The sequence below is a fragment of the Geotrypetes seraphini genome, chromosome 5, assembly GCF_902459505.1.
Source record: "Geotrypetes seraphini chromosome 5, aGeoSer1.1, whole genome shotgun sequence".
NCBI classification, from domain to species: Eukaryota; Metazoa; Chordata; class Amphibia; order Gymnophiona; family Dermophiidae; genus Geotrypetes; species Geotrypetes seraphini.
The window spans coordinates 61,992,099-62,020,043 of record NC_047088.1 but is presented as its reverse complement, the minus strand read 5'-3'; the positions used below and the strand labels follow the sequence as shown (position 1 = coordinate 62,020,043).

Genomic DNA, 27,945 nt, shown 5'->3' with positions numbered 1-27,945 from the left:
CTCAACAACCTTCATCAAGGGTCCTATGCAACCACACAATACATTTTTCTCACTAACAAGTTTAAGTGCCACCTGATTGAGAAGTATCATTTTTTTAGAAAACTGGGAATATATAATGGGAATATAAAAAACAGTTAGCGCAGCTTAGTAAATATGCCCCAAAATTTTCTGGAGTTTTGTGGCCAGAATTACAGCTATCTGTTTGTCAAACACAGTTCATTGTATTTAACCAAAATAATAATGTCCGCTAATATGTTTGTAGAATAATTAGTTCAAATGACTCAATATTAGTCTCATGGACACAGATTCTTGTATAATTCTCTTACCTGTTTTTTGATGAATTGTATCTAGAAAAAAATCTTCCTGCTTTGCTTAACATCTTCAGGAAAGGAAGTCTGACTGCTTAGATAACGCTGTAAAGATGTTCCTGGCGGACAACAGCTCACTGGACAAGGACACGCTCCATATTCTAAACACTTTTCTGATGGTTATTCCCAACTCACTTCACCTGAATTCTTTGTCTTTGTGAATTCTCTCTGCCTTTCTGGCGCCTTGCAACTCAACTAACTCTTGCAGAACTAGTCCACTTTTTATACATCTGTTCAATGTGACACATTCTTGAACATAAGGTGAGTCAACAAATCACCTCCTCCCTTCCTTTCACTCCTCTTCCAGGCTCTTCAGTTTCAAAATCCTATCACTGACGAGCCAAAACACTTCTGATTGACCTGGAGCAGATTCAAACTCATATTCTCCCCTTTTTCTACTATAAGCTTCACAAAACCTGTTCCAGTGGTATGTTGATACAGGAAAAAAAAACTCTGAAGAGGGAGGAGCTGTAATATGCTTTCAACATCTCTTTTGTTTTGATCCTAATAAACAATGAAACTGAGTAGCAGACTTGATGGAAACAGAGAAGAGGTGGCCCAAGAGATTGTGGTATGTGAAACATGTAGAACGTATACTAGAAAGAGACCTGATGTTGATGAGTTGTCTTATCTAGCCCCCTGCAGTAGATGTTTTGTTATGCTAAGATTTAGTCCTAGATAAGTTTTTGGTTCTTCTATTTGTTTCTATGATGAGAGAAGATTTTTCTCTTTGGCATTACAACATTCAGGAATTGGTACTCTAATTCTCTGCTTCAAAAAACAAAGACTAACAAAAACTACAATTTAATTGTGGTTCAGAGTATTGTAAACTTTATTGTACAATGGTTGCTTTATTATAACTTCCCTTCTTATAAGTGTGTTTGTTTATTTTCTAGCTTGCATTGTGCGTCTTCCATTATTGGTACATTCTCTGTTAATGCACATAAAGAACCCAAATCACTTTGTTCTTTGGCCAAAGCTAGAGGAACCTTTGATACTGTGACAGGTGACAGATAGGTGTATCCTTCTATCAGATGTTGATTTTGGAATATTCTTGCATTCCAGGGTTAACCTTTCAGTCACATATTATTCTTTCTTTAAGGTGGCACATGAAATATCATTTACTGTCTTTACAGAATTTCCTATCCCCATCTGTTGGATTAACAATATTCTGAGACCAGTTTTCTCCCTCAGTATTAACAGTGCAGAAATACTTGACTATAAAATTGACTGGTGAAGTGTGCAATGAGGATGAGTATCGTTTTCTATTTTATATTTGAATGGTTATATCAAATTTCCCAAACAGCCAGGAGTCAAAGCAATGGATTCCAGGAACCATGAAGCCATTTATCTACTCAAATTTATTTACCACTTCTTTTGAAGAAGTTCACCCAAGGTGAGCTACAACAAATATGATCCAGACATCAGCAATAAATAATTGCAAAGGGTAAAATATTTTTGAAGGTTGCTATATGACAAGTCCGGAAAAATTGTTATTTGCTCTCTAGATGCAAAAAAGAGTTTGGATTAATTCAGCATTCATTAAGAGAAGTTCTCCTTCTTTCTTTATTTTGGATTTGCCAGAGGCTGTTGGACATTTACCTAAAGGAAATAGGGTGTTGTGTAGGAAAATGAGTCTCTTGGCTAGAAAATGTATATTATAATATTGGACGATCCCCGATCCTCCGAGGTTTTGGCATTGGCGAAACCAATTACATCAGCTGGCCATTTGGGAAGCTAGAGATGCTGGAATTATAAGAAAGCGAAATATGTTATTTATAAAAATCTGGGGTTCTTATTTGCAAGACTTACATCCTAAAGGCCGTAGTGCGATTTTAAGTTGGATCTCTTAATTGGGCTTTTATTTACTTAAATGAAGAGAGTATCATTGGGTAGAGAGTACTATAGGATGGGGAGGGGTGGGAGTGAAGAGGAATGGTAAAGGTTCAAACACATATAGATATAGTGGGGGTTTATTGAAATTGGAATTTGTCTTTTATTGTGTATATTATATTATAACAGTTGATGCATTATTGATATGCTTTGATATTGTATTTGCTGTATTTGATGATGTTTGCATCAATAAAAATTGTTTGAATCTAAGAGAAGATATCGAAAGGATTTTGCAATGTACAGTAGAATCTCAACTATCCGGCACCCACAGGTATTGGTGGATACCAGGTAACTATTTATCTGGTTAATTGAGAGTGTGTTAGAAACCTTGTCTATCACAGTTTCAACTCCCTCCCTCCTGCTCTCCCTAAAACATCAGCGCGGCAGTGGTCCTGAACCAGAAAGTTCTACTCCCTCTCTTAAACCCCTTAGTGGCAGAAGCAGACAGTGTCCTCCCTCTCTTCTGTACCCAAAGCACAGCCAGTCAGCAGGAGGCAGCCTCAAAACAGGTTGCTTACGGCTAGCCCCGGCAGGCCTTTCCTCTGCTGCGTCAGAAGTGATGCATCAAAGGAAAGGCCCTGCCGGGGCTGGCCACGAACAGCCTGTTTTGAGGCTGCCTCCTGTTGACCTGTGAGTAAGGAAGGGAGAGAGGGAGTGAGGGGGGGTTCACGGCTTAGGACACCACCTGCTTCTGCCACTAAGGGGCTTGAGGGAAGGAGGGGGGTTTGTGGCTCAGGACCGCTGTTGGTGCTTCAGGGGACATCTTTTTTTCACCGGCAATTTTTTTGCCGGCTGGGTGGGAGTGCTGGTTAACTGAGACACTATTAACTGAGATTCTACTGTATTTATGCTCACTACAATAGCATAAGGGCTAAAGCAGCACTTCTCAACCTTCTCCTGGAGACACACCTAGCCAGTTAGGTTTTTAGGATTATTACAATAGATAATAATAATAATAATAACAGTTTATATACCGTAATACCGTTAAGTTCTATGCGGTTTACAATAGATTAAGCGAGGTACAAATTGATTGAATTTAAGAGGGGAGAAGAGGAGAGTTAATAGGACCGGAAATGCGTTGTTGAGGAGAAAGAGATTAACAGGACAGAGGAATCACTATGGAGGAGAAAGAAGATGAGTGGGTCAGTTGTCTAGATACTTTAGGAACAGTTGAGTTTTTAGACGTTTTCTGAATTCCTCATAAGTAGTGGGCGAAAGCAGTTGATCTAGGTCTTTACCCCACAATGCTGCTTGATGTGCTTTATGCAAATTTATTTCATGCATATTCATTATGATGATCCTGAAAATCTGACTGGCAAGGTATGCCTCCAAGAGAGCATTCAGGAAAAACTGGTCTAAGGATTCATCTCCCAGAAAGTTTATACTGCTTCGATTTTGTTAGAACATCAGTTATTGCAGGGAGAGTGATTTAAAATTGAGAGGTCTTTTGCACTAGGTGCCCCGAAGATAAGCTTCTCCCTTTGGAAATGAACTCATAACTAAGGGCTCCTGTTACAAAGCTGCGTTAGGGCTTTAACACGCGGAATAGCGCACGCTGAACTGCCGTGCGTGCTAGACCTTAACGCCAGCATTGAGCATGCGTTAGTTCGAGCCGCGTAGTGCGCGGTAATTACCTGCGTGCGTTAAAAACGCTAGCACACCTTAGTAAAAGGAGCCCTAATTTGCATTGAGTCACAATAGCTTCTCTATAGTGAAGGCACAGGAGGATGCTGCCTATAGTTATCAAGTTTATTTAAAATTTGATGAATCGCTTAATCGTAATACAAAGCGATGAACAAGTCTAAAAATAATACATCAACCAATACAAATACAGGGGTTTGATACAAGTAACATAGACACAACACTTAACATAAACAGAGCCAAAAGGGAAGAGGGGGAAGAAATACAATGTATGAGAGTAAATGAGACGGGTAAAGGCTATAACAATAGGGAGGGAAAAAATAAAAATAAATTAAGAAAAGATCAAAAGTTAAAAGTTAAAAAGCTAGCAGTCAAAAGTATCTTTAAAAAAGAAAGCATTTTAACTTGCTTTTAAACCTATCGATGAGACGTTCTTCCCTTATGTGCATTGGAAGGGAGTTCCACAATTGTGGAGCGACAACTGAAAAAAATATATTGTCTTCGTGTGTTAATGGATTTAAGAGAGGGGACGACCAGCAAATGTTATGATTTTTTATAGACTCATTAAGGTTGACAAATAACTGTGCAAAAATGTATTCAGAGCCTCTGGTCTGAGTGAATTAGAGAATGACATGATGACAAAATTCATCACCTTTCCCGTCCCCGCGGATAACCGCGGGAAATAATCCCATATCATTTTCTAGTGTCTATTTCAAACTCAGTCCTTCTACACCAGCATTCTTCAAAGCAAAGCTTGCGGGTCAGTGGTTGTGGCCATTCATACTCTGATTCTTATGTGAGCCAAGGATAATGAAGCCATTGTGACATCACTGATGTGATTGGTTCTTAGGCACTGGTGGAATGAGGCATTATGACATCACAATATCTGCTCTGGATACCAGAGACTGTCATTCTGTAGTGTCTGTTTCAACCTCGGTCCTTCTACACCAGCATTCTTCAAAGCAAAGCTTGTGGGTTAATGGTTGTGGCCATTTATACTCTGATTCTTCCCTCTCTCCTTAAAGAATGACATGAAGATGGTTTCCCGCGGTTATCTGCGGGGACGGGAATGGTGATGAATTTTGTCACCGTGTCATTCTCTAGAGTGAATCAAACCCTTAATAAATCACACATACCATTGCCTTGTTGTCATTATTTCTGGAAAAACCTGTCTTTGTTGCTTTTTTGCTAGGGATCAGTTATGGATGGAAAAAAATAAAGCAAGTTGAAACTACAATTAGAAATTCTTTCCATAATTCAAATACCACCAGAGAGGCAGGGCTTTCATATCAGGATCATAAATTCAACAAGAATCCATCTGCTGAAAATGTCTAAATCGCAATTTTTTGAAAAGGCATAATTTAGTTGTTTTATTTTTATTTAGGGCCACTTCTATCAAACCGTGCTAGCAGTTTTTAGCGCAGAGAGCCGCGTTGAATGGCCCACGCAGCTCCCGACACTCATAGGAATTATATGAGCGTCGGGAGTAGCGCAGGCCATTCAGAGTGGCTCACTGCGCTACAAACTGATAGCGCAGTTTGATAGAAGAGGCCCTAGAACTGCAAGGTTATGCGGTCTAGAAATTGAATTTTATGTTATGTTATGTTTTACACTAAGCTTGTCTAAATAGCAAGGAGGGGAGGGGTGTTGTAGGCGGGACTAGGGCAGGCCCAAAATTAGGATATCTTTCAGCGAAAATAGAACAAGAAGGTTCTTGAGAGTTAGACATAAGTCACAAGATGTTAGATGAAGGAATTCCAAGAAAATCAAAATGGTAATGGACAACAAGGAATGACTAAAGAGGTTAGGGCTCTTCAGCTTGGAAAAGAGATGGCTGAGGGGAGATATTATTGAAGTCTACAAAATCCTGAGTGTTATAGACTGGGTACAAGTGAATTGATTTTTTACTCCATCAAAAATTACAAAGACTAGGGAACACTCTATGATGTTACATGGAAATACCAATAGGAGGGAATATTTTTTCACGTAGAGAATAGTTAAGATCTGGAACACATTGCCAGAGGATGTGGTAACAACAGTTATCGTAGCTAGTTTTAAAAAGCGTTCTTGGAGGAAAAGTCCATAGTCTGCTAATAAGTCAGTTATGGTGGAAGCCAGTGCTTGTCCTTGGATCAGAAGCATGAAATGTTGCCACTATTTGGATTTTTGCTAGGTTCTTGTGACCTGGATTGGCCACTGTTTAAACAGGATACTGGGCTAGATGGGCCATTGGTCTGGCCCAGTATGGCTTATGTAACAAGAGTGTTAATGATTTAAATCCTGGAGTTAAAAGTAAGAATCGAACACAATACAGCTTTGAAATGTGACTTAAAAAAATCTAAATATTTAGTACTGTAGAGGAAAGGAGGAGAAGGCGGGTGTGATGAGAAACATTCCGATACCTCACAAGTGTAGAGTACATAAGCAGACTTTCAGAGGAAATGCAGATAATGGGAAGAGGATCAACAAGGAAATATTTCTTCACAGACTGGTGAATACATAGAACAACCTCTTCATGCAGGCAGGGATGGCAGATGCAGTAACAGAATTTAGGAAAGCACTGAGGATTTGTCATTGTGAGGACGTGAAGGCAATCCTTTAGATCAGGCACACTGCAGTAACATAGAAACATAGAAGATGATGGCAGAAAAGGGCTACAGCCCATCAAGTCTGCCCACTCTGCTTACCCACCCCCTGTCTATGCCCTAATGACCCAATTTTCTTATCTTGACCCTCGTAGGGATCCCACATGGGTATCCCAATTATTCTTAAAGTCTGGCACGCTGTCTGCCTCGATCACCTGCACTGGAAGCTTGTTCCAATGATCAACCACTCTCTCTGTGAAGAAATACCTTCTGGTGTCGCCATGAAATTTTCCGCCCCTGAGTTTGAGCGGGTGCCCTCTTGTGGCCGTCCCTTAAGAAAGAAAATATCATCTTCCACTTCGACACGTGAGGTACTTAAGAACATAAGAACATAAGCAGTGCCTCCGCCGGGTCAGACCATAGGTCCATCCTGCCCAGCAGTCCGCTCCCGCGGCGGCCCAAACAGGTCACGACCTGTCTAAATCACCAGAAGGGGCCCCCATGCCACCTCGGTTTCCTAATTGAGTCCTATCTTCCCATCAAAGTCCTAGCCCTCCGGTCTTGCACCTGCACGACCTGGTTGGGTTTCTACATTTATTTTCTGGTTAGCTTTCTCAGTATCCCATGATCCCTTTATCCCTCAGGAATCCATCCAGTCTCTGTTTGAATCCCTGTACCGTACTCTGCCTGATCACTTCCTCCGGTAGCGCATTCCAAGTGTCCACGACCCTCTGGGTGAAAAAAAACTTCCTTGCATTCGTTCTGAACCTATCTCCCTTCAGTTTCTCCGAGTGCCCCCTCGTACCTGTTGTCCCCTTCAGCCTGAAGAATCTGTCCCTATCCACCCTCTCTATGCCCCTCATGATCTTGAAGGTCTCTATCATATCACCCCTGAGCCTCCTTTTTTCCAGAGAGAAGAGCCCCAGCCTATCCAACCTCTCAGCATATGAGTAGTGTTCCAGCCCTCTTACCAGTTTCGTTGCTCTCCTTTGGACTCTCTCAAGTACCTCCATGTCTTTCTTGAGGTACGGCGACCAATATTGAACGCAGTATTCCAGATGCGGTCGCACCATCGCTTGATACAGTGGCATGATGACTTCCCGCGTCCTGGTAGTTATGCCCCTCTTTATGATGCCCAGCATCCTGTTGGCTTTTTTTGAGGCCGCTGCGCACTGTGCAGATGGCTTCAGTGATGCATCCACCAGCACACCCAAGTCTCTCTCAAGATTGCTTTCTCCCAACAATGCCCCCCCCAATTTGTAGTTGAACAACGGGTTCTTTTTCCCTATATGCATGACCTTGCATTTTTCCACGTTAAAGCGCATTTGCCATTTGTTTGCCCAGTCTTCCAGCTTGTCTAGGTCCCTTTGCAGGTCCTCACACTCCTCCCTGGAGTTAACTCTGCCGCACAGTTTCGTATCGTCTGCAAATTTTATAACCTCGCACTTTGCCTCTTTTTCCAGGTCATTGATAAATATGTTGAAGAGTAACGGCCCCAGCACCGATCCCTGTGGCACACCGCTCGTGACTCCCCGCCAGTCAGAATATTGGCCCTTTACTCCGACCCTCTGCAGTCTACCCGACAGCCAGTGCTCGATCCATCTGTGCACATCCCCTCCCACCCCGTGATTCCACAGTTTCCTAAGCAGCCTTTCATGTGGTACCTTGTCGAAAGCCTTTTGAAAATCGAGGTAAATGATGTCGATGGGTTCCCCATTGTCCACCCGACTGCTTATTCCCTCAAAGAAGTACAGAAGGTTCGTTAGGCACGACCTTCCCTTACAGAATCCGTGCTGGCTTGTTCTCAGTAGGCCATTTCTCTCAATGTGCTCGCAAATGCCGTCTTTTATCATAGCTTCCACCATCTTCCCTATAATTGAAGTCAGGCTCACCGGCCTGTAGTTCCCGGGGTCACCCCTTGATCCCTTCTTGAATATAGGTGTGACATTCGCCAATTTCCAGTCCTCCCCTCTCCCTACGTTCCTCGAGAGTGTAGAGCTGCAGTATTGCATTATAAATGAAAAATTGGCACACTATAAGGACCTCGTGGTATTTATTGTCATGAAGGGCATTCTATGACTTGGTGCCTAAAGATAGGCACCAGGGAGGGATTCATCAAGCAGTGTTAAAGCTTTTGCAGGGGCATTAGGGCTTTAATGAGCTAAAATTGACTTCTTAGTATTTAATGCATGTTAATTCCCTTAGGGCTCCTTTTACTAAGGTGCGCTAGCATTTTTAGCACACGCAGGATATTACATGCGCTACACCGCGTGCTATGCGGCTAGAACTAACGACAGCTCAATGCTGGTGTTAGCGTCTAGCGTGCGCGGCAATGTAGCGCGCGCTATTCCGTGCGTTAATGCCCTAATGCAGCTTCATAAAAGGAGCCCTTAATGTGCGTTAAGACCTTAATGCCCAAGTGAAGGCCCTAATGCTGCTTGATGAATCCCCCTGCCCAATTGTTCATGTGCAGGATTACCATATGGCGCCAGAAAAAAAAGAGGATGGATTCAGATATCCGGGTTTTACTTCCAGTGAAAGCAATGGAAGTAAAACCTGGATGTCTCAATCCGTCCTCCTATTTCTGGAGCCATATGTTAACCCTATTCATGTCAATTATAGAATACTAGGTGAGTGATTGGTACCACTAATTGGCAATTATGTGCATAAGTGTTCAGTATTATTCTATAATTTACAGTACATGCCATACTCGCTTAGAAGGGTAGGTATGGAATGTGCAGGTCCATCTCAGAGATACATATGCAACTTATATACCGTATTTTCGCGGATATAACGCGCACCTGTGTAAAACGCGCACAGGGGTATAGCGCGCAGAAATCACGATGATATGTACCAAAACTTTTCTATACCGCGCTCAGGCATATAACGCGCATGATGCCCGACGCTCCTTTCGCCCGCCCTGACTTTCCGTGCGCTGTCCCGACTCTCCGTTCACCCCCCTGACTTCCGTGCACTGTCCCCCCTTGAAGTCCTGTCCCCCCTTGAAGGTCTGTCCCCATCCTGAAAGCCTGATGCCCCCCCCCGACGTCCGATACATCCCCCCCCCCGGCAGGACCCACTCGCACCCTCACCCCGAAGGACCGCCGACTCCCCAACAATATCGGGCCAGGAGGGAGCCCAAACCCTCCTGGCCACGGCGACCCCCTAACCCCACCCCGCACTACATTACGGGCAGGAGGGATCCCAGGCCCTCCTGCCCTCGACGCAAACCCCCCTCCCCCCCCAACGACCGCCCCCCCCAAGAACCTCCGCCCGTCCCCCAGCCGACCCGCGACCCCCCTGGCCGACCCCCACGACCCCCCCACCCCCCTTCCCCGTACCTTTGGAAGTTGGCCGGACAGACGGGAGCCAAACCCGCCTGTCCGGCAGGCAGCCAACGAAGGAATGAGGCCGGATTGGCCCATCCGTCCTAAAGCTCCGCCTACTGGTGGGGCCTAAGGCGCGTGGGCCAATCAGAATAGGCCCTGGAGCCTTAGGTCCCACCTGGGGGCGCGGCCTGAGGCACATGGGCCAAACCCGACCATGTGTCTCAGGCCGCGCCCCCAGGTGGGACCTAAGGCTCCAGGGCCTATTCTGATTGGCCCACGCGCCTTAGGCTCCACCAGTAGGCGGAGCTTTAGGACGGATGGGCCAATCCGGCCTCATTCCTTCGTTGGCTGCCTGCCGGACAGGCGGGTTTGGCTCCCGTCTGTCCGGCCAACTTCCAAAGGTACTGGGAAGGGGGGTGGGGGGGTCGTGGGGGTTGGCCAGGGGGGTCGCGGGTCGGCTGGGGGGGCGGTCGGAGGTTCTTGGGGGGGGGCGGTCGTTGGAGGGGGGGGGGTTTGCGTCGAGGGCAGGAGGGCCTGGGATCCCTCCTGCCCGTAATGTAGTGCGGGGTGGGGGTAGGGGGTCGCCGTGGCCAGGAGGGTTTGGGCTCCCTCCTGGCCCGATATTGTCGGGAAGTCGGCGGTCCTTCGGGGGGGGGGATGTATCGGACGTCGGGGAGTCGGCCGGGCAAGAGGGCTTGGGCTCCCTCTTGCTCCGATCGTGGATGCGGGTGCGGGTGGGAGCGCGTGCGAGCGGTCGTTCGGGGTGGGGGTGCGAGCGGTCCTGCTGGGGGGGTGAATCGGGCATCGGGCGGGGTGGGAACTATGTTTAAAAACTTTTCTATACCGCGCTCAGGCATATAACGCGCGAGGGGTATGCGCGGTAGGTAAAATCGCGTATAACGCGCGCGTTATATCCGCGAAAATACGGTAATACTGATATTTACACACACTTGAGGGCACAATTAGACACCAACAGTTACAACTGCCATTAACATTTTAGGCACACTTACACTTGTATTCTATAATAGAATTTTCAAGCTGCTTTGTATGTTGATTTTCAAACTGTTTTAATACCCTTTTTTGCTTTTATCATTTGTAGATTTACCTGTATTTGTTACCTTTAGAGGGGCAGATGTTTTTCTGTTTCCCTTTAGGTAAGTTAATTTTTGGTTCTCTGTCAATGGCTGTTTTATATGGAACACTCATATTAGTTCACCGAATTGTACTATTGTAATTATTAGATCACCTTTCTTAACTGAGTATGCCACCACTCATATTTTCTATACAATTTTTCTTTTGAATATAGTCTACCTTTACCAGCTCATTTAGTTCTATTGTTTGCACTTGCAGAGTTTTGTAAGTACTGATTTGATCCAAACCCATCTTTGCACGTACTCACGGTGTATGTGAAATATGATGTATGTTTCATGCATGAAAATTCAGTTATTGTTTAGTTGTTTTTTGTCAATTTGAGTATACTTAATTTTGTTTTCTTGAATTCCATCTGTTTGACAGTTTTTTGCCCTTCTCAAAACCTTCAAGGTGAAACGTGGCTACAGCAAGCACTGTTTTGTTTAATAAATTGCCTATCTTTTGGTCTGAACTCTGCACTTTCAGATCATAGCCTCTCATTTTTTACCTATTCCTAAAGTTATCCAGATAGTAGACTGAATATCACTACTTTCCCGATAAAAGCATGTACTGTCCATGCTCTGCCCTCTCACCTCCCCAGCTAATACCAGGGTGCTCTCATGATGCTATCCTGATAAGGGCTTTTGAATGTCAGGGCCTCTATTTCTAAAGGTTCACATCTACCACTGGCTCTTTTTGTGACCTCAAGCAAATCCCTGTAAAGTCAAAAGCATTGTTTGGAATGGTGTCCTGGAGGCACAGGAAAATAATTGAACTTTTATTATAAACAAGTTAAAAATAAAATGAGATTTACATCACTAGATCTATTGAAAAAAATGTATTCTAAAGAGAATGTATGTTGAGGTGGGTCCTATCTGTGCTAATTATAAAATAATATTGAGAAATACTTTTTTATGTTGCATAGCTCTCCAGTTTACATTGCAGAAGCAATGCCGAGAGTTAAAATATGAGGGTCATTTCATAAATAATGCACAGGTTGGCAACATTGGGGAGTGGATGATGCAATTGCAGTAAACCTTGTTTCACTTTCACTTTAGTGCTTTGAAGCAGCAGGACGTGTGCTTAGGAGCTCTGTAGTGTACATAGTATGACTGTGAAAAGTGTGGGAAATGGAGGCTGCAGGTGTCTTGGGTACTGTGTCTGTTGACGATCAGAGGTCGTACATTAAGACTGAAACTCTACGTGGCAAAAACACGACCGAAATCCACAGTGTGTTACATGAAGTTTGTGGTGAGTTAACAGTAGACCGTAATACAGTTTCTCAGTGGGCAACTCGTTTTTAGGAGTGGTCGTGTGAGCACAGATGATGATGCAAGACCAGGAAGGCCGAAATCAACAACCGATGAACGATGTCTGAAACTCGTGGCTGATGCTCTTGAACAAGATTGTCATGCGACATGCGAGGAGCTTTCTGAAACCACAGATATTCCACTGATATCTGTATACCGCAGAAAAATGCACAAAACCCGACCTCAGTTGCTCTTCACTGGGCCACTCATTCTTCATGACAACGCTTGCCCGCACATAGGGAATGTTGTCATTGAAAACCTACATGAATATGGCTAGGAGGTGTTACCTCATGCTCCCTATAGTCCAGGCATGAGTCCACCAGACTTCGACCTTTTTCTAAAGTTGAAACAACCTATGCGTGGACATCGTTTTGCATCTCTGAAAGAGCTTTCTTCTGCTGTTACCCGAGCCATTCGGCAACTGAACAAAAGCGGTGTCTTGGATAGAATAATGAAACTTCCCGGACATTGGGACTCGGTCATTCGGTCATTGCAAAGCAGGGAGACTATGTTGAAGGATTATAAAGAAATACTTGAAACCCCCCCCCAACAAAACATGTAAATAAATTTAAAAAAAAACTACTGTGCATTATTTATGAAATGACCCTCTTAAGATGGTGAACTGCTTCTGTTGAGCATAGCTGCAGGCATGACGAGAGCTCATCTCACTCCCCAATAGTTCAACAAAGCCCATCTCACACTTTACCTCTGTTCTGTGGAATTCATGGGCTTGGAGGGAACTGAGTCAGTCCATGAGATTAACTCTTCAGTTTCAACACCAGGCTTCTCCCTAAAAAGAATAATACCATTACATTGTGCAACATCATTTTAAAAATTAGCATTAAACTTTTTAAAATGAATATGCTATTGAATGGATAACCAATGAAACTGCTTAAGAATTGGTATAATGTGACTATACAAAGGACTTCGTGAGATTAAGGACTCGTTTTACAAAGGTGCGCTAACATTTTTAGTGCACGCACTGGATTAGCACGTGCTATAGCGTGCGCTAGATGAAAAACTACCGCCTGCTCAAGAGGAGGCGGTAGCGGCTATTCTGCGCATTAAGGCCCTAAAGCACCTTTTTAAAAGGAGCCCTAAATGAGCAGCAGCATTTTGAGCTATTTGTAAAACTCATAAATCTTTTTTAGGCAAACCAATTAACAATGAATTACAGTAATCAAACAATGGATATATATATATATATATATATATATATATAAATATATACTTGTACAACTGTATGAAAATTAGGCAGACTAATCAATTCTTTCAAAGGTAGTAGCAATTTCAATTTCAAAAATATCTTCTGAATATCCAATTTGAGATGTGGTTTCATTAATAGTGAAGAATCAAGATGTACTCCCAAATATTTCAGTTCTTCTAAAATAGGAATTTCAGTACTCTCATAAGAAAAAGTTTAAAAATCAATAAAGATTTTTTTTAAAAAAAGATCATACATTGCAAAGGCAAAAAAAAAAAAGTCACAGGAAATCCCCAACGTCACAGGTTTTAAACAGGCATTTTTGGGGATTGTTTTTGCTTGCACAGGAATTTCCTTTATTTTTCAACTTTAATTGCATGTGTTGTATGTAGAATCTTACTCTTCTTTAGCCCCTTCATCCCCTCACCAGAGCCATACTCAAAAAGCAATTTCTCTATCAGCAATGTGATTCTTTTATACTTGGTCTGCCTAGTGAGATTTCAGTTCCATGCTCCTCGCTCTATGAACTAAAAACTTTCCTGAGAACTACTAATGAATGTTGGGATTCCTTCAAACAAGGTATATATTTTTAAGCTGCCTGTTGGGAATGCATTAAAAAAAAAATCATAAGCCAGAAGGGTGTTTGTATTTCAATAGTATTAATTAATCCTTATGAAAGGGAAGGTCACTGCAGTATTGGTAAAATTTCTTGAGACCAGGGCTAGTGCAAGCACATTAGGTTATCTGTGCAAACCTTTATCATTGTGCTTCCTCAATTAATTTGGAGGCCTGAGGCCCTTCCCCACTATGAGATTTTGATAAATTAAACTCAACAATTAGATCATCTTAATATTATCACTCCTACAATGATGCTGTAAAAGTGTATAAAAAATGTAGAGGTACACGTTAGCATTTAAGTCACTATCAGGACCTATCATAATTACTATCAATGAAAAATATATATATATGAAAGAATGGACAAAAGTACTTATTGCATGCAGTAATATAGTATACTTTCATATGTTTGTATATTTGATCATCTTATCTAATAAAATCTAACATAGTCAGTAATATACCCTATATCCCTGATTGCCAGCTTTTAGGAAATGATGGCATTGATAAAGACCAATAGGACTGATAATGTCACTATCAGGACCTATCATTTTGCTTCAACTGCAGCACCCCCCTCCCCCCCCAAAGCTGTTGCCTAATTCTAGGCCTAATTGTTAAGCTAGCACTGCTTGAGAGCCTCCTTTATTTTTGGTGGTATTTCATGCTTTTGTGGTATAATTGGCTAAGTGTCACAGCATCAAGCTGTTTTGATCCTGTCCTATTTTTCAGCTCCTAATAATGCAGTTTTAAGAACAAAGACCAGGTTGTAGTGGGATGGGATATTTAACAGGCACTTAAATGCCATCTCATAATAACAAAGGCTTAGGCATTTGGGAATGTTTTTGGAGCTAGCCATGAAGAAACAAACCAGTTCCCACTTCTAGCTGTGATTTATGTTCCCACAGGACAATGGAACCAACAGGACAAAGCCACAGCCAGCCAAAAACGCTAGGTACTTATTCTAATCTAATCTAATCTAATCCTTAGGTTTGTATACCGCATCATCTCCACGTTCGTAGAGCTCGACGCGGTTTACAGTAGGAGAAATAGGAAGGAACTACAACAGAGGGTTAGAGGTAAAGTGTGAAGAAAAATTTAGAGGACTTGGGATGCCAAGATATTCATAGACACTATTAACATGGTAGCCAGGATGCTTCAGACTTAAGGTTGCCACCTTATCCAAATAAACTACACTGATCCAGTCCTGGCTTTGCTCTGTTGCATGCCTAGTGTTGACATTCTGATTTCTCATAGTAACCTAAGTATGCAATGGGCCGAAACTAGGACTGGCTTAGCTTGTTTGGGTTGACCTGGGTGATGTGATGATTCTATTCAGACCCTACCTGTTCTCTGACAGGTTTCCAACTTTTGGTTTTATATTACTCCTAGACAATGGTTCTGGAGTCCATTTATCTGGCTCTGTACTGATAAAGACAAAACAAAATCATAATTACTATCAATGAAAAATATATATATATGAAAGAATGGACAAAAGTACTTATTGCATGCAGTAATATAGTATACTTTCATATGTTTGTATATTTGATCATCTTATCTAATAAAATCTAACATAGTCAGTAATATACCCTATATCCCTGATTGCCAGCTTTTTAGGAAATGATGGCATTGAATAAAGACCAATAGGACTGATAATGAAGTAGCAGAGACACAGTAAAGAGTTGATGAAAAGCCTTATTGTAGAACCTTCACCATGTCTGCTGTTTCATCATAAACCTTTTGGGACTAGTAGACCACTTGCTCATCTTCCTTCTGAAACCATTGATAAACACCATACACTCTATTTAGTCTGACCATCCATATCAACTAAACAGCTCTACAATCCTTTTTTCCTTCTCCCTAGAGATTATTTGTGCTTATTCAGTTTTTCTTGAATTCGATACATATAGTTCTCATCTCTGGCTACCTCTGCTAGGAGCCAGTATCATACATTTTTCCACCCTTTTCTTAAAACAGATTACTTAACAAGTCCTCAACGCATATAAAGTTACAACACGGTAAGCCATAAACAAAAAACAACCACTGGTTTCCAACCACAGTGTGAATAAATTTTTTTAAATTTTTGTTAGTGTACCCTCAGTGTGTAGTCATAAGCTACGTGAGCCCAATAACCTGAATGGTTCAAGCTAAACTAAACAACCTGGGCAAATAAGAGCCTCAGGCCCCTCTCCAGTGTATCCCAGGATGCACCAGGGAGGGGAATGCCTGCCATTTTGAAGAGGTGGGCCTGATAGCTGGACGGAGTAGTGCATCCTTCCGACCAGCTATCTGAAAATAAGGGAAAGGGGAAAGGGGCAGGAGTCGTTTGAGGTAGGGGGGTTGGGAGGAGGTATTGATTGGCAGAGGGAGACATTGGGCATCTCTCCTGCTGCTGGGGAGGTTTGTTGGTGTTTTTATGTTGTTGTTTTTTTTGTTTTGTTTTGCATATGTACCCATCACTATAACTAGCGATGGGAACTTGCAAATTTAACAAGTCTTCGCTACTCTCCACCAACCTCATTTGCATGAGTGTTTTTTGGAGAATGACCCGCTTTTTTAAAATCACTACTATAAGGGCTGTTACAATAGCCCTCCAGTTTTTTACGTGGTTTTTTTGAAAATCTAGGCTTGTGACAGGACATTTCACCAAAAGCTAACCATCTTTTGACAAGAGAAAGATAACTTGTGAAAAAATTATCTGAGGAATCATATGAAATTTTGTATCTTTATAATTTAAGAAAAATAGATACCAGCTTTCTAGCCGTTTATAGCTTACACTTTATAGGATTAGCAAAATATATACTATTGATCCAGTTTTCAGTTCACAGTAGCTTGGATTACTAAAAATAAATCACACTTTCTGTTAGCAACAAATAACCTTTCTAAAAAATATGGAAAACTGCTATCTGCTGGCACTCTGCTTTTGAGAGTAAAATAAATTACCGTATTTTCACAGTCCATAAGACGCATTTTTTCCCCCAAAAAAAGTGGGTGGAAATAAGGGTGCATCTTATGGAACGAATATAACACCCCCCCCCCCCGGTACCTTTTTTTAAAAATCCTGGCAGTCCAGCACGCTTTTCACACTCCTGCCTTGCTGGACGGCTGCTTCCTGATCTCTTCCAGCAGCGGCAGATTGGCACACAAAGCAGCCGTGAGCTTATCATGCACCCGCCTGGTCCTGCGCCGCTCCCTGAATGGCTGACGTCAGTTCTCATGAGTCCCGCGAAAACTGATGGCAGCCATGCAGGAAGCAGCGTGGGACCAGGCAGGCACGCGAAAGCTCAAGCCTTGCCTTGTGCGCTGCATCTGCGCTGCCGGAAGAGATCAGGAAAGAGATCAGGAGGCAGCACATCCTGCGAGGCAGGAGCGGACAGAAAGCGTGCTTGACGCCAGGTTTAAAAAAAATGTACTGGGGGGGGGGCTCTTTGCCTGCCTCTAGGCACAGGGATCTAAGGTATCCTCCTAGGACCAGAAAAAACTATCAATAAGCCAAACTGTTGCTCAATTATGTAATTTTTCCTCAGAAGATTTATTTATTTGTTTGTTTATTTTTATCATTTATTATCCGTATGATCCAACAATCTAGATGGAGCACAAATCTTAACATCCATATTAAAGTACAATAAAAATACCTAAAATCAAGCATCTGCCTTTAGACATTTTGGATTGGATTGGATTTATTATACAGGGCAGGGCAGTGGGACAGGGTACACCATTTGGTTCAGAATTTTTCTTTCTTGGTTTTTCTTCCTCTATAGCTAGGTGTGTCTTATGGTCAGGTGCCGTCTTATAGAGCGAAAAATACAGGACCTCCCTGCCCTTCCTTTTTTTCCTCATTTGCCTATTGGTATCAATGCTAATATAGGTAACACACACACAATAACACAGTAGATGACGTCAGATAAAGATCCGAATGGTCCATCCAGTCTGCCCAACCTGATTCAGTCTAAAAATTTATTAGGGGGGGGGGTTCTTCTTCTTAGCTATTTCTGGGCCAGAATCCAAAGCTCTGCCTGGTACTGTGCTCTCTGACTACTGACTACTGACGTCTCTGTCAAAGTTCACTCCAGTCCATCTACACCCTCCCAGCTATTGAAACCTTCCCAACATATCCTAGGTAAACAGTTTTTCTATTCATTTATTTTTACCTTTCTTTATTGGTGACAATGGTACTGGTTTCTGTTATAGTCCTTGTAAATTTATTATCACTACACAAAATAATGAATAAATTATATTTCATATGAAAAAACTGATGAAAAATCATATACATATTTTCTATCACTATGGGGCCTTTTTACTACAGCTTAACCCGTGCTAACAAAATTAGCACTCACTAAATGCTAAGAAACCTAGGGATTTTTAGCATTTAGCGTGCTCTAATTCCATTATTTATTTATTTATTCATTCATTCGCAATTTGATATACTGCTTTAACTGATTAGCAGCACTAAGCAGTTTACAGACTAATGAAACACATTTGAAAGGAAGTCCATAATGTATAGGAAAGGAGAATACACATACTGGTAAGGACTAGCAAACCAACAAGGTGGCCAGGGATGCATCAGGTGCAAGGGCACTGCCAGAAACAGAATATTAGTGGACACAAGCCTGTTCAAAAAGCCAAGTTTTCAGCAGTGTCTTGAAAACTTTGAAGGAACATTCAGAATGCATGGATAATGGCATAAGGTTCCACAACAAAGGAGCTGCAAAGAAGAAAGCGCATTCTTGGGTTGATTCCAGATGTGCTGAATGGGAACCAAGTAGGACCATTTTATGATCATTTAGAGATCTTCAGAGACATACCGGGAAATAGGGTATGGTCAGTGAGGATAAGTACACTGAGGCGAAAGGCTAAGTCACAAAGATCTTAAACTGAATACATTAAGCAACTGGGAGCCAGTGGTACTTTTTGAGTAGGGGAGTAGAATGATTAATTTTACATGAAAAAGAAAAAAAAAGCCTAACTGCAGTGTTCAGGAGGGTTAGGAATCTCTTGATTGTAGAATTATTTGCACCAAGATAGACAATATTACAATAGCCCATGCGTGACGTTATCATAGATAGAATCAGAGAATGGAAGAAGTCAGCACTGAAAAAAGGACCTAACTGAACGTAATTGCCTCAGTACAAAAAAGGTAGTTTTGCAAAGAGTGGAGACCTGAGGTTCAAATTAGAGAATGACACGGTGAAAAAATTGGTCCCCGTCACCGCCCCGTCCCCGTCTCACCATCCTCTGCACCGCCCCATCACCGCCATTCCCTTCACCGCCCCGTCACCGCCACTGCCACCCCATTCACCGCCCCGTCACCGCCACTGCAACCCCATTCACCGCCCCGTCACCGTCACCGCTGCATACATAAAAGCCTCAACGGGTACGATTTATATATTTTTCTTTATTTACGTATAAAGGAAACATTCTTTAAAACTTTAAAACTTTAAAACTTAGTTAAATATTAGTTAATAACTATACAAAAACAAACACGACATGTACTTTTAATGCTTACAATGTTAGCCTACATGGTAAGTAGACGCGGCCGCTGTACCTAATCACGGCAAAGATCTCCCTGCCGTGATTAGCATAGTGACCATGGCTACGGCTGCAAGTCTCCCCTCCCCCCAGCGATCACGACAGGAGGGCACCCAACCCCTCCTGTATGCTTCTCCTCTGATCCTCCTTCCCTCAACCAAGCATCTCTCTCTCTCCCTCCATGAGTCCAACTTTCACTCTCTGCGCTCTCCCCCTTCCCCAGTGTAACATTTCTCCTTCCCTCCTTTCTGTCCTCCCCATCCATCTTGCCCTCTCCATGAGTCCAACACTTTCTGCCTCCTGCACACTTTCTCTCTCTGTCCTTGCCTCTTCCCTCAGTGGTATCCCTCCTTCGCACCCCACAACCCAACATGCTCTCTCCCCATGCACCATCTCACCTTCCCCTCCAGTGTGTAGCACCTTTCCTTTCCCTCCTTTCTGCCAGGTTCAGCAGTACCTCTTCTCCCTTCCTTTTACTTCCCCCTTGTCCAGCAGTACCCCCTTCTCCCTTCCCTGTTCCCATTGTCCAGCAGTACCCCTTCCCTCCTGTCCAACAGTATCCTTTCTCCCTTCCTTCTTCCCCTCCTCCCCTTGTCCAGCAGTACCTGGTGTACACTGGACAGGAAGAGAAGCTCCGGCATCAGCGTCAGCTGACTAGCAACTTCCTGCAGCTGCATCTTTTGCTGGGACTCCTGTCTTCGTGTATCCGGCAGATATGCGAAGGCAGGTGTCCCATACGATGGGGGGTTGCTAGTCAGCTGACGCCGGAGATTCTCTTCTTTCCCAGTGTGCAAGATTGCGCCAGCGTCAGCTGATTTGCAACTGCCTGCTGCCGTCGCGTATGCCGGGACTTCTGCCTTCGCGTATCCGGCAGATACACGAAGGCAGGAGTCCCAGCATACGCGACGGCAGCAGGCAGTTGCTCAGATTTCGGGATCAGGTTGCCCAGTTGCAGTTGCCCAGATTGCGAGTTCGGGTACTAGACTGTGTATTCCTGTAGACCCCCCCCAACGGCCCTCCCGACAATCGCAGCAGAAGGGTACCCAACCCCTCCTGCTGGACCCCCCCCCCAACGAACCCTCCCACCCCGGAACCCCCTTAGTCTTACTTTCCAAGTTGGACCGGACGGCTCCTCACACGTATGGCCAGCAGGCTTGCCTCCGTCCAAATGAGGCGGGCCCGCCCCTACCCTGCCCAACCCACAGGATCCTAGGGCCTGATTGGTCTAGGCACCTAAAGCCACTCCCGCTATAGGAGGGGCCTTAGGTGCTTGGGCCAATCAGGCCCTAGGATCCTGTGGGTTAGGCAGGGGAGGGGAGGGGCGGGCCCGCCTCATTTGGACGGAGGCAGGCCTGCTGGCCAGACGAGCGAGGAGCTGTCCGGTCCAACTTGGAAAGTAAGACTAAGGGTGGTGTTTCGGGATGGCGGGGTTTGTTGGGGGAGGGTCCGGCAGGAGGGGTTGGGCACCCTCCTATTGGCGATATAGGGGGCCGTTGGGGGGGCCGGCAGGAGGGGTTGGGCACCCTCCTATCAGTGATCATAGGGGGGCTGTTGGGGAGCTGGCAGGAGGGGTTGGATATCCTCCTGCCGCGATCGTTGGGGAGGGCTGGTTCTGTCGGCATGAAGGGCTGAGCACCTTCCTGCCGGCGATCGTCGGGGGGGGGGGGGCGGGTTCTATTGGCAGGAAGGGTTGATCTGACAAATGCAAGTTGGATCGAGAGTAAATGCGGCAACGTGCGAGTTGGATCGAAAGTTGGAGGAGACAGACAACATGGCGGAGACATCTAACACCCGGTCACGAACACGGTGAAACACAGGTAAATAGCGGTTCCTAGAAGGGGGGACATTGGCCTGCGGGGACAAATCTATTCACCGTTTTTGCGGGCGGTGAAAGGATTTGTCCCCGCGTCTGCGGCGATTTGCTAATGAGGTCACCATAACCCGCAGCCAAACCGCAGCCACGCAGCGGTTCGCTGCGGGGATCGCTCCCCGTGTCATTCTCTAGTTCAAATGTCTATTTAGAATCAAGGATAATGCCTAAGTAGCAGAAACTAGGGAAATAGATGTTCCAAGTAGGGAGAGAGGTTCATCTGGAGGGGGTAAATGACCTGAAAGCCAGTAGGCCACAGTTTTTTCCTGATTTGATTACTAACCAATGCTCCTTTAACTATTTTTCAACAGCATCTAAGCAGAACTGCAAGGGTGGCAGGTCAGGGGAGTGGTAGTCTGTATGATAAAGGATATCATTCGTATAAATGTAAAATGAAATATTGCAGTGCTAGAGAATAGCAGCCAAGGAACTATGAAAAATATTAAACAGTATAGGCAAGCGAAGCAAACTGTGGACATACCATAGAGGAGGTGTTTTACTGTGGAAGTTGAATAATTGAAAGATTTGAAAAGAATGGTTAGTTAGAAAGGAGTGGAACCACTTTAAGATAGTATGAGTCAAGCCTATGTCCTGCAGCTGTAATAGTAGCATGTTGTAGTCCACTAAATCGAAGGTGGTGGATAGATCTAACAAGATTGCTAGTTATCTGATGTTTGTCAAGAATGGAATGAACTTCACTGAGCAAGGAAGTAAAAATAGTTTCTGTACTACAGAATGCACGGAACCCTGACTGTCACGAATGAAGAATAAATTTACTTTCGATAAATTGAGTCAGTTGAATAAGGATGACTTTCTCAACTACCTTAGAGGCAGCACAGAGACTGAAAACTGGTCTATAATTGGAAGGGAGAGAAGGGTTTAATGAGAGGTTTTTTTTGTTTGTTTGTTTTATAATAGGGACAATGATTGCAGTTTTTTATTGACCTGGAATAATGCCTATACTGAGGCTGGCGTTAATCATATCGAGCAAGTAGGAGATCAACTCAAGACTGGGCAATTTTATCCATGCGCCGATCCCATTTGGCCTTAAAATCAGGCACACCGCTGGCCTCAATCACCTGTAGTCTTCCACTACAGGTGATTGAGGCCAGCAGCGTGCCTGATTTTAAGGCCAAATGGGATCGGCACATGGGATCTATTCACAGGGCAAAGGTAGGGGAGGGACATTAGGGTGGGCAGACTGGATGGGCCGTGGCCCTTATCTGCCGTCTATTTCTATGTTTCATTTAGAGGGTATTGGGTCTAAAAGACAGAAAATGAGGTGTAATGATGAAAGAGGTTGAGAGTCTGTAATTGGAAAGAGAAACAGAATGAGGTTGGCGTCATAACGGGGGAGAATAAGGAATCTGATTCCATGAGAGGAGCAGATAATAGTAAAGCAAGGCCTCTATGAAAATTCTGTTGGGATTTTGAATACATAAAAAAACAGGTTCATAAAAATGCAGAACACATCAGTTTTTTTCCTAGCATATGGAAGCAAGCTTAAATGTCCTTTAATGCAACAAAATTTATTATCTGTTTTTGATGGCATAAATAAGAAGTATTGCTTCTCATTTCACAATATCAGTCCTTTTATGTAGGTACTGAAAATTGTAACTATATCTTAAAAGACCTCATTAAGGATTTTTTTTTTGTTAAAGCTTAGCATGAACTAATGGATGTTGGCACTTGCTAAATGCTGCATGTTCTATTTTATACCTATGGGTAATGTGGCACTTAGTGCAACTATATAAGAACATAAAGTTGCCATGCTAGGACAGAATGAAGGTCTGTTTAGCCAAGTATCCTGTTTCCAACAATGGCCAATCCAGGTCACAAGTACTGGACAAGATCCCGAAAGAGTCTAACAGATTTTATGCTGCTTATTCTAGAAATAAGCGGTGGATTTTCCCCAAGTTCATCTTAATAAATGTTTAGTCTGTCTTAATCCTTTCACTTTATAGGGCTATTTTTTTTATTTGAGAATGTAGGCGACAAATGAAGATTTTAATTTAATACAGTATTTATATTCCACCTTAGACCACCGAGTTCAAAACGGCTAACAAATGAAATGGCATAAATGCATTAGTTAGTTGTCTAACTCTGTATAAGGTGCTCAAAATTCCACACACAAATATGGGCGCATTCCTAATTTGCATGCACACTTTAATAAACAAGTCAATTAACACCAATACTTGGGCGCTAATATCAAATAGCAGCACTAATTGGCATTAAAATTTTCCAGGCTCTATGCATAAATATTACACACTGGTCCAAAAGGGCAGCACAACCATTGGAGGGACATGAACAGATCAAGGGCATTTTTGGAATTTATGCACAGTTTTACAGAACAAGGGAGATCCCTTCTATAATTTAGGCACAAGAATTTATACCAGATTTTATTGGTGTAACTCCTCATGCCCAAAACTGAGGCCTTCTTTTACTAAGGTACGCTAACCGATTAGCACGCACTAATCGATTTAGCGCATGCTAAACACTAATGCGTGCATGTTAGTCTATGGATGTGTTAGCGTTTAGCGCACGCTAATTCGATTTGCATGCGCTAATCGGTTAGCGCACCTTAGTAAAAGAGGGGGTGAGTGTGGATCCTGGCACCAAATGCTATTCTACAAATGGCATCCAACTCGGAGTGCCATTTATAGAATAGCGTGTAGGGCTAATATTTATTGGAGCCCAAATTTGAGTGCCAGTAATAGAACTGAGTCCAGAATGGATTTGTTCTCTCAAAGGAATTAGGATACAGAATGAGAGGTAGGGACAGAGTAGACCAACTAAGAGACACTCAAGGCTCAGGCACCAAAGACTTCCATTTTGCATTCTCATTTCTAGGATTACAGGACAACCAAACAAAAACTGCAGACAATGTACACGATGCAGGCAAGAATTTATTGTACCAAAGTTAAAATGCAGTAATATAAAAACCTTTTTACCAACCAAGAGATCCTGTAGATTTGGTTGGATTTCTTTTTGTTGCTCTAGAATTACAGGACTACATTTCTTAGCAAGAGTTTAAAGAGGTCCTTTTAGAAGGTTTCAACTTGTAAATAACAGCATTTACAAGACAGATTTACATCTTCCAAAATGGAAGATGCTTTGGCAAGCAAGTCGATGAATATAACATGAATATAGATCCTGAGAATTAGCTCATATTCTGTGGCCTTCACTTTCAGGAAACAGTTATTCTTTAATGATTACCTTTCATTTTTGGTGATGGTGGTTGCTGTCCTGGTCACTGTGGAAGATGAACTAGTGGGAGTCCAGCTGTTTGCATCACTTCAATTACAGTAAAGAAAGAAAAATATGTCAAACTTAAATTGACTGGATAGCCATACAATCAGATAACTTTCTAAAATCTAGAGCAACCAGAATTAAAAGGGAATCAACATGTTACTCTTTCTAATACAATCAGATAAGCTACACTCTAGATTTCAGAAAGCTGGTTCTTGTTATTCTACAGCAAATAAAGCCACCAGAATTAAGAGGGAATCAACATGCTAATTAATCAAAAATATATGAACACAGCTGTCACTGAATGTAGACCCAAATAGTATTTCCTTTTCTTGCTAACAATCCCTCCCTTTTACAAAGCCGTGCTATCAGCTGTCACATGGCATGGGGCAGTTACTACAGCGGCCCACACTATCGGGCTTTGTAAGTGGGGGAATATTTCTACTTATGTGACTGAGTACACTGTTAGCTTTCCAAGCTAATTTATTACTTTGAATTCAAACTTTGAGATCATGCGAGATGATTACTCCTAGATCTCTTTCCTGTTGATATCTAAGAATACAGTCAAACCTCGGTTTGCAAGTAACCCGGCTTGCGAGTGTTTTGCAAGACGAGCAAAACATTCTCACAAAACTTGTTTTGCAAACCGAGTGTTGACTCGATTTGCGAGCACCCCCCCTCCGCGAACCGGCATCTTGCCCCCCACTCGCAAAGGCCCCCCCCCGCTCGAACCGGCATCCCCCCCATGTGAATTGGCACCCCCCGCCCGAACAACTGGAAACCTACTCACCCGTCTGGCACCGGCACGCAGCCCAGAATCTCGGCGAGAGGGAGAATTAGAAGGCCTTGAGCATGCGCAGATGCATGCTTAAGGCCCGGCAGAAGCAGGAAGTTCTTCAAGTGGCACCGGCACGTCCTGTGGGCTGCGTGCCGGTGCCAGACAGGAGGGTAAGTTTCCAGTTGTTCAGGTGGGGGGGGGGGGGTGCCGGTTTGAGCGGGGGGGGGGCCTTTGTGAGTGGGGGGGAGCGATGCCAGTTCTCGGGGGGGAAGTTTCCAGTTGTTCGGGTGGGGGGTGCTGTTTCACACGAGGGGGGTGCCTTTGCGAGTGGGGGGAGTAGCGCCTCTGGCCTGGGGGTGGGTGGGAACGTATCAAGCGAGTTTCCATTATTTCCTATGGGGCAACTCGCTTTGATATACGAGTATTTTGGTTTACGAGCATGCTTCTGGAACAAATTATGCTCGTAAACCAAGGTTCCATTGTATTTATCTGAGATGACTTCATGGTATAAAGTGAATATGATAAAACAACTGGGAAAGCCAGCTGCATTCCACTGAAGTGAACCTTTAAAAATAGATCCTTGTCTCTCAATGCCATTAATAATAATAGCAGAAGTGGAAAAGGAAGGCAGATTACCTGTCTGTACTGGTAAAACTGGTCCTGGGCCTAGTTTCCCTAGTAGTTGATTTATCAAGGATACGTGGGGTTTCATCATAGCTGTAATAAAATATTAAATCAAAATAGTCTCCAACAGTGAAACTCATCAAATCTTCATAAATCAATTATAATTTAGAATTAATTCATCAAATTACAAACAAATAGGAAATAGAAACACTTTACATGTTAAATGGTTACACGTTTTCTGCTCTCTAGGAAAGCCACAGATGACAATGGAGGTACAGAAAAGGCATATAATTCAGGACAGATATAATAGTGTTGTACCAACATGACACCAGACTCAATAACCAATCAAAATGTAATGGCGTCAAAAGATCTGCCATTCTGGAACTCCTGGATATGGTTGTCTTTCACAAAGTAGGGGGTATGAAAATTACTCCCCCCCCTATTCAACTACTCTTTTTTATTATTATTATTTATAATTTTACAATAAGTATCAAGCATAACTTGTACAGAAAGCAAAATCCAAGCCGAGAATTTATTATCAATATAGGAAACATATAATCAAAAGTAAATCAAACAAATCTGCTTAAATTTCAACTCAAGTCCTCATTGAGATCCAAAATGCAACCTAAAGCAAGATTTTTAATTAACAATATATAAAGAAGAAAAGGACAATTAGTTATACTGAGCGAGGATGCCCCATAAATATTTATGGGGCATCCTCGCTCAGTACTCAACTACTCTAATCTAATCAGTAGACTTATGGTAAAGGCACTTTAGATGGAGTCACTGGGGTTGGTTTTGATCTTTTGCTTTTCCTCTTAGTAATAAATGCAGAATCCAGAATTAGTTGTTTTCCTAAAGCCATTAGAAATCAAATTTGTCAAATTGAAGGGAATTAGAGAAGGATAAATATTCAGTGTGAATAACCAAGGGAGGAGCTCTGCACTCACACAGCCATCCTCATCACCTCCAAGTTCCAGAATCTCTGTTCTGCTATTTTTCAATTCAGATTCAGAGTGAATTACAACAAGAAGAACTCTACATTAAAGGGAGCACATATACTTAAAATGATTGCACAAAGAGATAAAATATCAAGAATACATTATCAAAAAAGTAGGTCTTTAAAACTTTACAAAAAAATAACATACAAATTCAGGCTTCTTATTTCTAAAGGAAGACTGTTCTACGTCTGAACCCTCTGATAAGAAAACTATCATATCAGCTGACTCTTCCTAATTTCTCTAAAAATATTTGGAAACTGAAGTTTAAAGCTACAGTTACTCTGTGTAGTAATTAAATTATCTGGAAAGAGATGTTAATTATTTTGGAGTATTACCACATAAAGCCTTATCTACTAGATATGATACCTTAAACTTAATCCTGTATCTAATCGGAAGCCAATGTAATTTGCACAAAAGAAGTGAAGCCCTTTGAAATTTTCTAACCAAAAAGATTTGTCTAGCAGCTGTATTTTGAAACAACTGCAATCTAGTTTATCAGTTGCTCCACAGTCAATAGAATTGCAGTAATCCAAATATGGCAATAATATTGATTGACAAAGTACTTGAAAACTGGATTGTGACAAGATAGAACTTATAACTCTCAGTTGTTGAAGACAGAAAAATATATATATATTTTTAGAGTACTCTCATATGATGATTTGCACACATTTAATATGCACAAATTTCAAGAATATATGCACATACTTTTGAAAATTTAAATTGTGTGCATTAAGTCCAGTCCCCATCCAAATTTCACCCGCAAGAATGTCTCTGCTCATTGTAGGTGAAAATATGTGCACAATAGCATTTCCAGGGTAATTCTA

General features: G+C 42.7%; 1 protein-coding gene and 1 long non-coding RNA gene across 9 annotated transcripts in view; one reads left to right on the top strand and one right to left on the bottom strand.

Annotated features, from left to right (window-relative positions):
* Positions 1-27,945, bottom strand: part of ZNF185 (zinc finger protein 185 with LIM domain) — a 171,398-nt gene that overhangs the window by 58,940 nt on the left and 84,513 nt on the right. For all 8 annotated transcript variants that reach the window (XM_033946215.1, XM_033946214.1, XM_033946210.1 and 5 more), the window contains 4 exons: positions 26,133-26,213; positions 24,686-24,763; positions 15,417-15,497; positions 12,964-13,047 (listed from right to left, as the gene is read on the bottom strand). In XM_033946215.1, coding sequence (XP_033802106.1) covers positions 12,964-13,047; positions 15,417-15,497; positions 24,686-24,763; positions 26,133-26,213 — 324 coding nt within the window. The remainder of the gene's footprint in view (positions 1-12,963; positions 13,048-15,416; positions 15,498-24,685; positions 24,764-26,132; positions 26,214-27,945) is intronic.
* LOC117361199 lies at positions 873-15,026 on the top strand. Its single transcript, XR_004539601.1, has 3 exons — positions 873-939; positions 10,916-10,970; positions 14,979-15,026. It is a non-coding gene; the product is annotated as an uncharacterized LOC117361199 (long non-coding RNA).